Source organism: Oncorhynchus nerka, linkage group LG26 (assembly GCF_034236695.1).
Source record: "Oncorhynchus nerka isolate Pitt River linkage group LG26, Oner_Uvic_2.0, whole genome shotgun sequence".
Classification (NCBI taxonomy): domain Eukaryota; kingdom Metazoa; phylum Chordata; class Actinopteri; order Salmoniformes; family Salmonidae; genus Oncorhynchus; species Oncorhynchus nerka.
In genome coordinates this window covers 31,252,833-31,267,973 of record NC_088421.1, presented here as the reverse complement: position 1 = coordinate 31,267,973, position 15,141 = coordinate 31,252,833, and the positions used below count along the sequence as shown (strand labels likewise).

Genomic DNA, 15,141 nt, shown 5'->3' with positions numbered 1-15,141 from the left:
ATGAGCTAAAATAAAAGATCCCAGAAATGTTCCATATGCACAAAAATATTATTTCTCTCATTGTGCACACAATTTTGTTTACATCCCTGGTAGTGAGCATTTCTCATTTGCTAAGATAATTCATCCACCTGACAGGTGTGGCATATCAAGAAGCTGATTAAATAGCATGATCATGACACAGGTGCACCTTGTGCTGGGGGCAGTAAAAGTCCACACTAAAATGTGCAGTTTTGTCACACACCACAATGCCACAGATGTCTCAAGTTTTGAGGGAACGTGCAATTGGCATGCTGACTGCAGGAATGTCCAACAGAGCTGTTGCCAGAGAATTTGTTAATTTCTCTACCATAAGCCACCTCTGTTTTAAAGAATTTGGCAGTACGTCCAACCAGCCTTTCAACTGCAGACCACATGTAACCACGTCAGGCCAGGATCTCCACATCCGGCTTCTTCACCTGTAGGATCGTTTGGGGGGTCAATTTATTTAAGTTGACTGATTTCCTTCTATGAACTGTAAGTAAACATTTTGAAATTGTTGCATGATAAGTTTATATTTTTAAGTATATTGATCGATCTGGAGTTTGGTCAAACACGTTATCAAAAATATGGCACAGCAAAAGCAGCTATTAAGAATAACCGCTATGGCTAGAGAGAGAGAGGGGCAAAAAAGGCCTTGATGACTAAACATGACAAATCAACACAGATATCGACTGGGTGTCAGTGACTCATGTATTCAAGGAACGTAGTGAATAATAAAGCTACATATCCATGTGGGTCTATTTAGGTTTAACATGTATTGCCCATTGGAGGTGGAGTGGTGCTTGAATCAGTGATTGACTGACTGTGTGGTAACAGGGAAATTCACTAATATACCTCATGTGCCATAAATGCCATGAAGGCTGCAGTGTGGGGTCCTCTGAGAAAATCTAATCTTATTAAACAAATTAAGAACTTTTTTTATCTTCAAATGGGTATACATTTTATTAGGATCTCTTTTAGTCCTCATTTGGACTAACCTTCCAAGAGTCCTTAAACATTAATACAATTCATAATACATTTGAACATATCTGTTCACATATCTGTCAGCTAAGGACCTCTTCCACCATTAGAATGTGTGTTCATGTCATTCTGCCTGGTCAGCCAGTGGGACCTACAGTTGAGTGAATATGAACACAGGATATAATTTTTCCAAGTTGGGTCTCCTGCATATTCTAGTGTCAATTTCGGGTTGTGTTCTGTAAAAGCCTAGATCATACAGGCAAGCAATACAAACTCGGAAAAAAATAAACGTCCCCTTTTCAGGACCCCGTCTTTCAAAGATAATTCATAAAAATCCAAATGGTTTAAACACTGTTTCCTATGCTTGTTCAATGAACCATAAACAATTAATGACCAATCACCTGCGGAACGAACGGGAGGCAATTAAGGTCACAGTTATAAAAACTTAGGACACTAAAGAGGCCTTTCTCCTGACTCTGAAAAACACCAAAAGAAAGATGCCCAGGGTCCCTGCTCATCTGCGTGAATGTGGCATAGGCATGCTGCAAGGAGGCATGAGGACTGCAGATGTGGCCAGGGAAATAAATGGCAATGTCCGTACTGTGAGACGCCTAAGACAGCGCTACAGGGAGACAGGACGGACAGCTAATCATCCTCGCAGTGGCAGACCACGTGTAACAACACCTGCATAGGATCGGTACATCCTAACATCACACCTGCGGGACAGGTACTGGATGGCAACAACAACTGCCCGGGTTACACCAGGAACACACAACACCTCCATCAGTACTCAGACTGTTCCCAATAGGCTGAGAGAGGCTGGACTGAGGGCTTGCAGGCTTGTTGTAAGATGGGTCCTCACCAGACATCATTGGCAACAACGTCGCCTATGGGCGCAAACCCACCATCGCTGGACCAGACAGGACTGGCAAAAGTGCTCTTCACTGACAAGTCACGGTTTTGTCTCACCAGGGGTGATGGTCGGATTCGTGTTTATCGTCGAAGGAATGAGCATTACACCGAGGCCTGTACTCTGGAGCGGGATCGATTTGGAGGTGGAGGGTCCGTCATGGTCTGGGGCGGTGTGTCACAGCATCATCGGACTGAGCTTGTTGTCATTGCAGGCAATCTCAACGCTGTGCGTTATTGGGAAGACATCCTCCTCCCTCATGTGGTACCCCTCCTGCAGGCTCATCCTGACATGACCCCCCAGCATGGCAATGTCATCAGCCATACTGCTCGTTCTGTGCGTGATTTCCTGCAGGACAGGAATGTCAGTGTTCTGTCATGGCCAGAGAAGAGCCCAGATCTCAATCCCATTGAGCACATCTGGGACCTGTTGAATCGGAGGGTGAGGGCTAGGGCCATTCCCCCCAGAAATGTCCGGGAACTTGCAGGTGCCTTGGTGGAAGAGTGGGGCAACATTTCACAGCAAGAACTGGCAAATCTGGTGCAGTCCATGAGAAGGAGATGCACTGCAGTACTTAATGCAGCTGATGGCCACACCAGATACTGGACTGTTACTTTTGACACCCCCTTTGTTCAGGGACACATTCCATTTCTGTTAGTCACATGTCTGTGGAACTTGTGTTCAGTTTATGTCTCAGTTGTTGAATCTTATGTTCATACAAATATTTACACATGTTAAGTTTGCTGAAAATAAACCCAGTTGACAGTGAGAGGACGTTTCTTTTTTTGCTGAGTTTATGAGAACTGGGTGATCTATATATTCTCTCCAAAGCAGAAACACATTGGGTAAAAACTGGTTGAATCAAAGTTGTTTCCACATTATTTTAACCAAAAAATGTAATGATGTTGTGGAAAACTGATTGGATTTGCAAATAGTCATCAACTTAAAGGTATTTTGTATTTTACACCCTACTTTTAACCTAAATTCAATGACAGGGTGACATGTTTGGTTGATTTCACATTGAATTCACGTTAGTTAACAACTCAACAAAATGTGCATCAAAACAAGATGTTAAACTGACATCTGTGCCCAGTGTGAAGACTCACATTGCTGAGACTGCTGTGTTGAGTGGGTGGGAGGTTACTTTCTGATGATTGCTTTGCTGCTCTAATGGAATAGTGGAAAGCGCTGACCAGCAAAGTACTGCTATCTGGCACACTCCCTTGATAGATCAGAGGATTTGCTTTGACCTTAACTACAGCATGTGTCAGTGAGAATAAACTAAGGCATCTACACATGCTTTTGTTGGCAAAAATGTGTCACAAAAAGGTAATCATACAAACATTTCAGATTGTCGTTTTTTCCCCCCATCACTCCTATCTTGGGGACCACTTTTATCTGGTAGAATGGACACTTATTCAAACATGGGATAAGGAGCCTTTGAGTGTTAAAAGGAAAGGCGTTACTTCTTCCTCTGATGAGAATAATAAACGGTTTGATGAATGTCATGTCCTTCTAAATGAGTGGTCTCATCTACCCCCTCTGCATGGTCCCATCTGTCTGAAACGTCTCTCACGCCAACGATCTCGCGAGACGATAGCGAATGCCCCCTGTGTGTGTGTGTGTGTGTGTGTGTGTGTGTGTGAGAGAGATGTTGTGTCTGTGGAACGCACTGCGTGAGGCACGGTGTTCGGTTGATAGGGGGCCAAGCTAGTGGGCTAATCGGGGAAAGCATAATCACCACCTCTCCTAGCGGCTTTAATAATATCGTATTTCCATATAAAGATTATGCGAAAGCCGCCGAGCCTGCTCGAGCTGCCTTGGTTCCTACTTCGCTATGTCCGCACCAGAGCTTGCTAGCTAGCGGTCTATTTACACTACAGATGCTATTCCAGCAGCGGAGAAGGGGGCATGAATAAGCAAGAGGGAGGATGGGTTCTCGTTTTCCTGACGGCTAGCTAGCCTTAGAGCTTCGCTGAAAACAAGGACATACTGAAGGCACAGCATTATTCGATTATTTAGTACCTCTGTCTGACGGAGTTTTGTTCGTGACATGGTTTAAAGTACTTCTTCAAATGGGGGTTCGGCCGTCAAGCACCCTCTCTGGGTTGTTGTTCGGCACACGGAGTTCGAATGTGGGAAATAGCTAGCTAGGTGGCTAGCTATCCGGCTAGTCTCAATAACCAAATGCTGCTGCTACCGTGCAGATCCGAGCGAGAACACCAGCGACTGGAGACTTGGGCCCTGACGTTGCGCCAGCTCCTTTTGCTTTATCGGAGGAAGATTCGGGTCGAAAAGATGGTCGTTTGAGATGTGATTTTTTTCCTCCGTTTTTGGCCATATGTAAGCGGAATGAAGGAGTGTTGATTTGCTGTTGCTGCCATGTCCAAATGAATAATGACAGGCTGAACCTCCAAACCAGTTGAATCTCTTTTGAAGGGGGTGAGGTGGACTGATAACTATCTCACGGAAACATATATCTAAAAACTGTATCTCTGAGGTTTACACTCCTTGGTCTTACCTGGAACTCTAAGCCACGTCTTTCATATCTGCTAATTTAAAGTACATAGACTTGAGCTGCAAATATGGATAAATTAACAATTATATCAGGATGTCTGTTTCTGGCAGCGGATATCTTTGCAATCGCAAGCATTGCAAACCCCGACTGGATCAACACAGGCGAATCTGCAGGTAATTGGGGAATTATTGAACTCTTATCTTTGACATTGACCACTGTATTTTCCTTTTAATGTTACAGCATCACTGATGGAATGATTCCCCTTTGCAGATTGTAGGGCTATACGTTATACATTCATTGAAGCCTTTACCTGCTGCTGCATTCACCCTCTAGCAATGTTTACATATCAGCAGGGGTATCTTGTCCTCTCTGCAACTCAGTCGTTTGTTCTATGTTCCTCTGTGATTTGAAACACTGGGCTACTAATCCAAAATAGGGATGCATCATAAATATATAATGTGTATATCACATGTAGATATTATTTTAGGCCTATATAATAAGTTATTGCTGATATATTGGGGACACACAGACATAATTTGATATATGTTGTATTCTCTACTACTCTCTTTCCCATGTATTACGTAAGGGTAGTGTTGTAATGATTTCATATTAGCAAGACCAAGAAGCACTACTCAGTCATTTCTTGGCAGCGGTTGTTTATTTAGTAGATAGATCTGTCATCAGAGCAATTGGCCACGTCAATGACCACTTCGAGGTCAATCCTATGGGTCAATCGACAGACTTGATCAACTGTAACAAGTGTTGAATACAGGCTTCCTGCTCGCCTCCCAAATGCCAGTTGGTCTTTTTCTGTTGACAAGCCTCAAAACGTATCCACATGCCATTAATAGGCTGATGCTCTTCTTTGTACCCACCCCCACCCACGATGATGACGGCTTATAGTAGGAACTGGGTCAGGAAGGGTTCATGCACCACTGTGAAACCAATGTAGCCTGTCAGCTGCTGCAGCAGAAGCTATTTGTTTTCATTGCCCTATTTTCTAAGAAGAAAAGGGATGGATGTTTTCAAAACACTGTTTCTGATGTGTGCTCACTGTCTTTATCTTTCAATTGGACTGTGTCCACACACACTCTCACACATCAACTCAAATAAGCCTTCTATGACAATTACATTCATGTTTTGTCTTTAAAAACGACTTGACAATATTGACACCCTTACTGGAAATGAAGAGTAGCTAACTCATGTTCGACAGTAAATAACATTGTAATTACATGTAATTAGAAAGCATGCTGAGTTGCTTCAGTATGCCTACTCAGCAATGGCCTCAGTAACCTATTCCTGCTAGGCTGTGCCATCTGCCTCACTCCTGCTTTGTTGATAATGGTCACACCTGCAATTAGCCTACCACAGCAAAAGTGCTGGTAAGTGTAGGGTTGCATGCATTGCAAACCACACATCTTAGTGTTTCCCCTTGGATTTTTGTTCAGCAGTGGTGGCAAGGGTAGCGTTAGGGCAATGACATGCAAGCTGTTCCCATAGACTTCCAGTCATTGAGCCAACGACTATCCATTTAAAAGCGAGTCTCAGCCGATATTGATTATAAACAACCATTTGTTTTGCAGTGGTGGCAACAATTAACAGTGGTGGGCCACCCCTGCTAAATGAATATAGGGGAAACAATGTCATAACCGATTCCAATTATATAATGTTTTAATTCTCATCAAAAAACTCAGACTGCAATTGGCCAAAAGGGTTTGTTTTGGTTTGGCTGCTGGTTTTAGTAGAGCGGTGCAAACGACCATCCTCTCATATCTCCCACTGTTCTCACTTCCCCTCCACAGTCTCCCCTGCGGTTTCTTTGATGATGATGGTGGGTCTTTTGTTGGGCTGTTTATGAGATGGAAAGACTCTTCTTAACATCCTGTCTCTGAAGGCACCAGGCTTTTCTCACCCAGGGATTTAGTCACAAAGCCTGTGTTTGGTGTCCTGTGCTTCTCATCATACCCTCCTGGTTTTGTGACAGGCTGCGGGTATTAGGTGTTATCGGTCCAATTCATTATAGAAGTAACTCAATATAGAGAAGAACATTTCCAGTACATTGGCAGCCTTTTAATGGATGGCAGAAAAAGTCATTTGGTCAGGGTTGGCCTGTGTGACGCATCATAAGAATTTCCCTCTGTCATCATGGTTTTGAATGTGATGTGTTTGTGGACATAGTGGTTAGCCTAATTGCTCACCACAATTTGGGAGATAATTGTAGATCTTACACTCTCAACAAGCACATTAATGGAAGTGATAATTTTATTTGTTGGGCTGATTTATTTTTGGATGAAGGGAAAGCAAGCATACAAATGCAGTTTGTTTTGTAATGTTTTTTCTTCTTCTGTTCTCAATTTATACTGGCATAATTGGCCTAACACAGCCTCACTTCTTTAATGCCTGTACAAGTAACAAATAGGCTATGCTCTATTTGCCCCCAAACAACATTGCTATAGTAGAAAGATTTTAACATAAAAAACAGAAACAAGCAAAGAACTCTATCATCAGTCTTCAGCCTCTGCTTTTGATTAAGTCATCTGAATGTAATTTATGAGACTGAATGTATTATTGGTTGTAAAGACATTGTGTGACCAATGTGAACATTGCTTTAATCTTCATCTGTCAGTTTCAGTTCCTCTTAGTTTATCTTAGTTTCTCTTAGCGTAGCACAAAGATGCAGACATGGCATTTAGCAAAGCATTAAATCATCTACTATCCGCAGCGGTCGAAGGAACTGCATCTCAGTGCTGGAGGTGTCACCCTGGTCCCTGGTTCGAATCCAGGCTGCATCACATCCGGGCGTGATTAGGAGTCCCATAGGGCGGCGCCCACTTGGCCCAGCATCATCTGGGTTTGGCCGGAGTAGGCCGTCATTGTAAATAAGAATTTGTTCTTAACTGACTTGCCTAGTTAAATAAAGGTTAAATAAAATAAAAAATACAGTGGGTGTATCTCAATAGTCTAAAGTGGCTTCCTCGTCTCCTATCCTCCACCTGTACCGAACAGGTGAATTCCTGGATGGCTGTCTATCCACATGGCTTTAACCTTGTGAGGTTCTTTGGCTCCTGACCCCATTTTGATATAAAAATAATAATTGCGACCCCACGATGTAAAAAATTAAATTAAAAGAAGTTATGTAATCAACTGCAATTGTTTACTTTTTTAGTTTGGACTATGACAGTATGAAGTGACTGAAGTGCATCAAAGGTATGGCAATAATGTTGGATGATCTTCTGTGTAGAAAAGAACATCATCACAGTCCCACTGGTCTTGTCCACTCGGTTCTAACTGCTTTTGGACATAGTACAGGGAAACAGTACATTTGTAATGATGCAACACAACATTTCACAATTTTTTATCATGGCAAGTGCTTCAATACAGAGTTCTACAAAGTGTTTCATTATAAATTAAAACATAATAATGCAAGAATCTAGGCAACAATGCAGCAACCTTCTCCTCTGTTTCCAGCTGGAGGTTTCTGACTGCCTGGGATGATAACTTTTCTGCCAACAAAAACTCTCTGTACAGATGAACATGCTCTGCATGGTACTTCACTGCCTCAAATGAACTATTCCATCTGGAGCTCACTGCTTCAGGAGGAGCCTTGGCCTGCACAAACTCCTTCATAATGAGGAAGCTCACCCATCTTCTATTTCTGACAGGCTTCTTGAAGAAGACAGATCTCATCCATGTCCCAAGTGATGCAACTTCAGAGAAGTATTTGTAGTGCTGCCAGGTTTCACCCTCCAGATTGATGACCTGATAGAGACAGGGTACATGGACACTGTTGGGCATCTCTCCTTTCAGAACCTCCTTGTATGCCTTCAGGCACTAGGAGGCATTGTCTGTGACCACTGCCAAGGCATCAGTCAGGTTCAGATGGTTGCTGTGGAGGGAGGCTAGTATAGCTTGGGAAAACGTTGAGTAGTTTTATCTGTCCATGAAAATGACATCTACCAGAAAGTACTGGTTTTCAACACCTGCAATGAAAGATATGTTGGTCGAACACACAGGGTGGGTGAGTTTGACAGGCTGCTCTCATTTTCGAGGAACGCTCCTTCCTGTTTGCAGTGCTTCACACTTAAAACGGCCATAGCTTTCTTAGCTTTTCTAAGGGGATGTCTGACTCGGCGCGCACACAGCCGCAAAGTCCTGAATAAATTCTCGTCTTGAATCTATCAGAGGTATGCTCTGGCTAACACGGTGCTTTTCCTTGTTCTTCACATGGACCACTTAAAGTCTAAAGCCATCACATGTATTTTTACGGGTCCAATCAATAGTATGTTGACATTTGCAGAACAGCTTATCGCCTGACTCATAATAGTCCTTTGGGTATTGCTCTGCTCTGAATTTAGGGGTTAGGGTCGAAGTTTGTCGTGTTTTTGATGACTTGGCCGTCCTAGACGGCCTCTTCGACATGTTTCTCAAAGTGACAGCCATGTTGTGAGGTGACGTAAGGGTCCCACGCACAACCTCCCCCCTCAAAACACCCCAATCGAAAACGGAATTATTTATCTAGGCCTACTCGTCTAATTTTACAATTATGAAATCATTTTCAATTTCAGCCAAATTATGGAAAATTCTGCAATCTTCCATGTTTTACAGTTGATTCCATTTTTATTACCAAATTCCGTCTGCGTTTTCAGCATCTCGGAAATCATAGGGCCCTACATAAACCACTCTTTTTTATTAAAACCGCATCTAGGTTAATGATGTAACCCTGGTTCTATGAAGCAAGCGCACATTTTCTCTCGCGACCCCATTTTCAAAGCAGACCCCTCATGGGGTCGCAACCCCTAGTTTGGGAAACCCTGACCTAGCCAGTGCACTCAGTAAAGAGGAGTAGAGGAGACCAGCAGAGGTGGTCACTTTAGGCTATTGAATTGCATCCTTTGTGTGTTACCCACACACATTCCTCATTGCGGGGCATTATGGACCGGGGTGAAATGTCACCCAAACACAATCCTAGTGGAATTTGCCCCTATGCTCAGATCTAGGATCAGATGACCATACCCCAGCATTAAACCTAAAGCATTACTATATAAAAACAAAAAGCAAACCTGATTTGGGATCAGTGGCGGAGGACCTCATCATGGTGTCTCCCTAAGGTCAAAGTGTAGAGAAACAGAAATGCCACCCAGGCCAATTAGTAGGGATGCATGAAGATGTTGCCCACAGACACTGATCATAGGTCAGATTTTTGTAACCTCCTAATTAAGTTAGCTGTACCTACATCAGTTATCTGGATTAGCGTTAATGGAACCAGGATTTGGATTTTGAGCTACTCATTGACTCTTAGGGTGGTGCCCTTATTACGGTGCCTTGATTTCCTACAGGAGCGCTCGGCAGCTCTAAACACCCCTGTAATTGGAACCTTGAGTCAGATACCTTGTGTGTATAATATACAGAAGAAGGGTTGAGTCTCCTCACTCAACACAATGCCACAGCTGTGTTTCCTAAATGGGTTACTCTACACCTGTCTTTGGTCACGGCTAAAGATAATTCTAATGAAGGAGATAACATTATTGATTTGTAGTTAAACAATACCAATTGAAAAGCCTGCAAGTGAGTAAGTCATAAGTAGTCTGGAGTTTCTCCAATCCTGACTACGTAACCTGACTAGGAACAACTCCTGGCCCAGGGCAACACAGAGACGTTTGGGGACCACGACAACCACTGGCACAAAAGGAGGAGAAATGTTGGCTCTCCAGCTGAAAAGACCCTGTCCTCACCTCTGTGTGACGTTCCCAGACAATCACAGTAAACTTCATTTCCTGCCTGGGCTTCTACACAAATCCCATTATTACTGGCAGTGTCAGTGTCACGGAGACAACTGTGAATCTGCCCGCAGCCCTCTGCCCTCCTGTAGATCCTGTTGTCTTCAGAATGTCTCTGTCACCATCTGAATGAAAATAGACCCACACACAGAGAGAGACAGTGAGAATAAAAAGGGTCACGGTTCAGTATTTAGTGTTATTTTGTTTTCTTGACTGAAATGCGATATGCCATCTCTCACAATGCTATCCTACAAGTAGACTTGATGATGAGATCCTCGCTTCACCTTCCAGCTGTCAGACATATGTAGCACTATCATTTCATGCAGGAAGCATATTGTGTCTTCTATACATTTCTTTCCAAGACAAAAAGCGTGGTCAACTTGATGATCATTTCAGCACCGTTTTGATTGGGACAGCACCATCGCGCTGCTTTGAAACAAGCATGGGGGCATTATCTGAATATCTATTTGAAAAATAATAGCAATCTATATTTTCTAATCTGTATCATGAGGAAGATACTCCAAATGTAACAGCCTACGCCTGCTCCCTAACAAAGCGGAGCCAGGGTCGGAAAAAAAGATAAAGGGTGCAGAGGTTCATCCAGGTCAAATTTGAGATCGGAAAGAGCAGATTCTAATGTTTTCTAAAGCACATAGAGGGCCTTCAGGAAGTGTTCACACCCGTTGACTTTTTCCACATTTTGTTGTGTTACAGCCTGAATTTGAAATTGATTACATTTATATTTTGTGTCAGTGGCCTACACACAATACTCCATAATGTCAAAGTGGAATTATGTTTTTAGAAATTGACAATTTAATTAAAAATGAAAAGCTGAAATGTCTTGAGTCAATAAGTATTCAACCCCTTTGTTATGGCAAGCCTAAATAAGTTCACGAGTAACACTTAAGTCACAAGTTGCAAGGACTCACTCTGTGTGCAATAACAGTGCTTAACAGGGTTTTTTAAATGACCTCACCTCTGTACCCTACATGTACAATTATCTGTAAGATCCCTCAGTCGAACAATGAATTTTAAACACAGATTCAACCATAAAGACCAGTGAGGGTTTCCAGTGCCTTGCAAAGAAGGGCACCGATTGGTGGATAAGTATAAATAAAAAAATACATTGAATATCCCTTTGAGCATAGTGATGTTATGAAATACACTTTGGATGGTGTATCAATACACCCAGTCACTACAAAGATACACACGTCCTTCCTAACTCTGGTGCCAGAGAGGAAGGAAACCTGAAGGAATTTACCAGGCCAATGGTGACTTTAAAACGGTTACAGATGTTTTTGGGGGGTTGTGATAGGAGAAAACTGAGGATGGATCAACAACATTGTAGTTACGCCACGATACTGACCTAAATGACAGATTGAAAAGAAGGAAGCCTGTACAGAATACAAATATTCCAAAATATGCATCCTGTTTGCGATAAGGCACTAAAGTAAAACTGCCAAAAAGGTGGCAAAGAAATTAACTTTGTCCTGAATACAAAGTGTTATGTTTGGGGCAAATCTTAACACAACACATCACTGAGTACCACTCTTCATATTTTCAAGCATGGTGGTGGCTGCATCATGTTATGTGTATGCTTGTCATCGTCAAAAACTAGGGATTTTTGGGGGATAAAAATACATGGAATAGAGCTAAGCACAGGCAAAATCCTAGAGTAGAACCTGGTTGTCTGCTTTCCAACAGACACTAGGAGACAAATATATCTTTCAGTAGGACAGTAACTTAAAACACATGGCCAAATATACACAAGTTGCTTATCAAGATGACATTTAATATTCCTGAGTGGCCTAGTTTACAGTTTTGACTTAAATTGGCTTAAATCTATGGCAAGACTTGAAAATGGCTGTCTAGCAATGATCAACAACCAACTTGACAGAGCTTGATGAATTAGAAAAAGAATGTGCAAATATTGTACAATCCAGGTGTGCAAAGGTCTTATAGACTTACCAGAAAGACTCACAGCTGTAATCGCTGCCAAAGTTAATTCTATCATGTATTTACTCAGGGGTTGAATGCTTACCTAAATTAGATATTTTTGTATTTCATTTTCAATACATTTGCAGAAATGTCTAAAAACATGTTTTCACTTTGTCATTATGGGGTATTGTGTGTAGATGGGTGAGATATATTTTTTTAATCCATTTTGAATTCAGGCTCTAACACAACAATTTACAGTCGTGGCCAAAAGGTTTGAGAATGACACAAATATACATTTTCACAAAGTCTGCTGCCTTAGTTTGTATGATGGCAATTTGCATATATCCCAGAATGTTATGATAAGAAGAGTGATCAGATGAATTGCAACTAATTGCAAAGTCCCTCTTTGCCATGCAAATGAACTGAATCCCCCAAAAATATTTCCACTGCATTTCAGCCCTGCCACAAAAGGACCAGCTGACATTATGTTAGTAATTCTCTTGTTAACACAGTTGACGAGGACAAGGCTGGAGATCACTCTGTCATGCTGATTGAGTTTGAATAACAGACTGGAAGCTTCAAAAGGAGGATGGTGCTTGGAATAATTTTTCTTCCTCTGTCAATCATGGTTACCTGCAAGGAAACATGTGCCGTCATCATTGCTTTGCACAAAAAGGGCTTCACAGGCAAGGATATTGCTGCCAGTAAGATTGCACTTAAATCAACCATTTATCAGATCATCAAGAACTTCAAGGAGAGCGGTTAAAATGTTGTGAAGAAGGCTTCAGGGCGCCCAAGAAAGTCCAGCAAGCGCCAGGACTGTCTCCTAAAGTTGATTCAGCTGCGGGATCGGGGCACCACCAGTACAGAGCTTGTTCTGGAATGGCAGCAGGCAGGTGTGAGTGCATCTGCACGCACAGTGAGGCGAAGACTTTTGGAGGATGACCTGGTGTCAAGAAGGGCAGCAAAGAAGCCACTTCTCTCCAGGGAAAACATCAGGGACAGACTGATATTCTGCAAAAGGTACAGGGATTGGACTGCTGAGGACTTGGGTAAAGTAATTTTCTCTGATGAATCCACTTTCCGATTGTTTAGGGCATCCGGAAAAAAGCTTGTCCAGAGAAGACAAGGTGAGTGCTACCATCAGTCCTGTGTCATGCCAACAGTAAAGCATCCTGAGACCATTCATGTGTGGGGTTGCTTCTCAGCCAAGGGAGTGGGCTTACTCACAATTTTGCCTAAGAACACAGCCATGAATAAAGAATGGTCCCAACACATCCTCCAAGAGCAACTTCTCCCAACCATCCAGGAACAATTTGGTGACGAACAATGCATTTTCCAGCATAATGGAGCACCTTCCCATAAGGCAAAAGTGATAACTAAGTGGCTCGGAGAACAAAACATCGATATTTTGGGTCCATGGCCAGGAAACTCCCCAGACCTTAATCCCATTGACAACTTGTGGTCAATCCTCAAGAGGCAGGTGGACAAACAAAACCCCACAAATTCTGACAAACTCCCAGCATTGATCATGCAAGAATGGGCTTCCATCAGTCAGGATGTGGCCCAGAAGTTAATTGACAGCATGCCAGGGCGGATTGCAGAGGTCTTGAAAAAGAAGGGTCAACACTGCAAATATTGACTCTTTGCATCAACTATTGACTACTAATTGTCAATAAAAGCCTTTGACACTTTATGAAATGCTTGTAATTATACTTCAGTATTCCATAGTAACATCTGCCAAAAATATCTAAAGACACTGAAGCAGCAAACTTTGTGAAAATTAATATTTGTGTCATTCTCAAAACTTTTGACCACGACTAGAATAAGTCAAGGGGTATGAATACTTTCTGAAGGCACTGTACAGGCACCTACAAACTCTCATGTGCAATAAAAACATGTTTTGTTAGATGACAGCTATTTTATTAAAATAGCCGTCCACACACATCTGCACACCCCTACCCTCACTCGTCACCTGTGCCGGCATGCGCTGGGGAGATATACATGTGAAGTCTTATGCCGGCAAGAATGTGGCAAAGATGGACCTGTTTGAAAGGGGGTCATGTTAACATTGCAAAACAATTGCATGTAACAAACTGTAAATCCTATGTGAAAGGGATATTAGTGACACTTAAGTGAAACAGTTTACTCTATACTCCTGTCCAGGTCCTTTTTTCATGGCAAGATTTGATTTCTACTTTTGGTGATCCGAACACACACAACACATATTGATAAGACAACAGATTTGAACATTTTTCAGATTCTCTCTGTATTTTCACACTGCTCCGAGAATCTAAGAGGCATAAAGACATTGGATTAACACCGCCGTTCCATAAATCCATGCCTATAACCGAGGGGTACAACATCACCCTGAAAACACAGTGGAGGGGAAGCTTTGACATGAGCTTTGAGAGAGAACAAAGTCCACCATAGAAGAAGACCACAAGGGGATAGTCGTGACTATTTTAGAAAAGAGAACAGCCAGCAAGGCCGTCATGGCGTGTATAAATTCTGTGTTGGAGTGTGTGTGTATGTGTGTTACAGCTGCGAAGGGAGAAAATGATGTACCTCTCTTGTCTCTCGCCCGCTCTGTCTCTCACACTCTTCTGTTCTATTCATCGGTGTGTTGACATGGACGGCTGATTGTCTCTCTCAGTGATAGGTCGTGTCGGTGGCTGTTTTTACAGTGATTTCTGGTCTACTTCTAAATGGCAAAGCCAGCAAGCGGTGCCAAGCCCTCCCACTGCTGTGAAAATGTTCTGTTCTGATCGCTCTGTTCTGACGAAACAACCTTTGCGCTGAGGTACAATTGAGGAAATGGTTTTTGTTGTTGTTTAAACAAAGCCGTGCCATTGAAAATGTGATATTTAAAAGCGTACATCTGGAAATAGCTCTTAATTTGGCCTCGTCCTTGTACAGCCAAAGCATCCCTGTTGCTTCCTTGCGTGCTATTGGGGCATAAGGTTTGGATAACTGTCTTGGTTAGCCTTGTTTTAGTA

At 42.5% G+C, this 15,141-nt stretch overlaps 1 protein-coding gene and 1 long non-coding RNA gene across 2 annotated transcripts in view; one reads left to right on the top strand and one right to left on the bottom strand.

The window, feature by feature from the left end:
• The first annotated feature begins 3,537 nt into the window (after positions 1-3,537).
• The window catches only part of mosmoa (modulator of smoothened a), a 31,439-nt gene continuing 19,835 nt past the window's right edge, over positions 3,538-15,141 (top strand). Inside the window, exon 1 of the mRNA XM_065010409.1 lies at positions 3,538-4,600. Coding sequence (XP_064866481.1) covers positions 4,495-4,600 — 106 coding nt within the window. The 5' untranslated portion in view covers positions 3,538-4,494. The remainder of the gene's footprint in view (positions 4,601-15,141) is intronic.
• LOC135564699 (uncharacterized) lies at positions 7,548-14,878 on the bottom strand. Its single transcript, XR_010461217.1, has 3 exons — positions 14,711-14,878; positions 10,160-10,329; positions 7,548-8,407 (listed from the first exon to the last, which is right to left on the bottom strand). It is a non-coding gene; the product is annotated as an uncharacterized LOC135564699 (long non-coding RNA).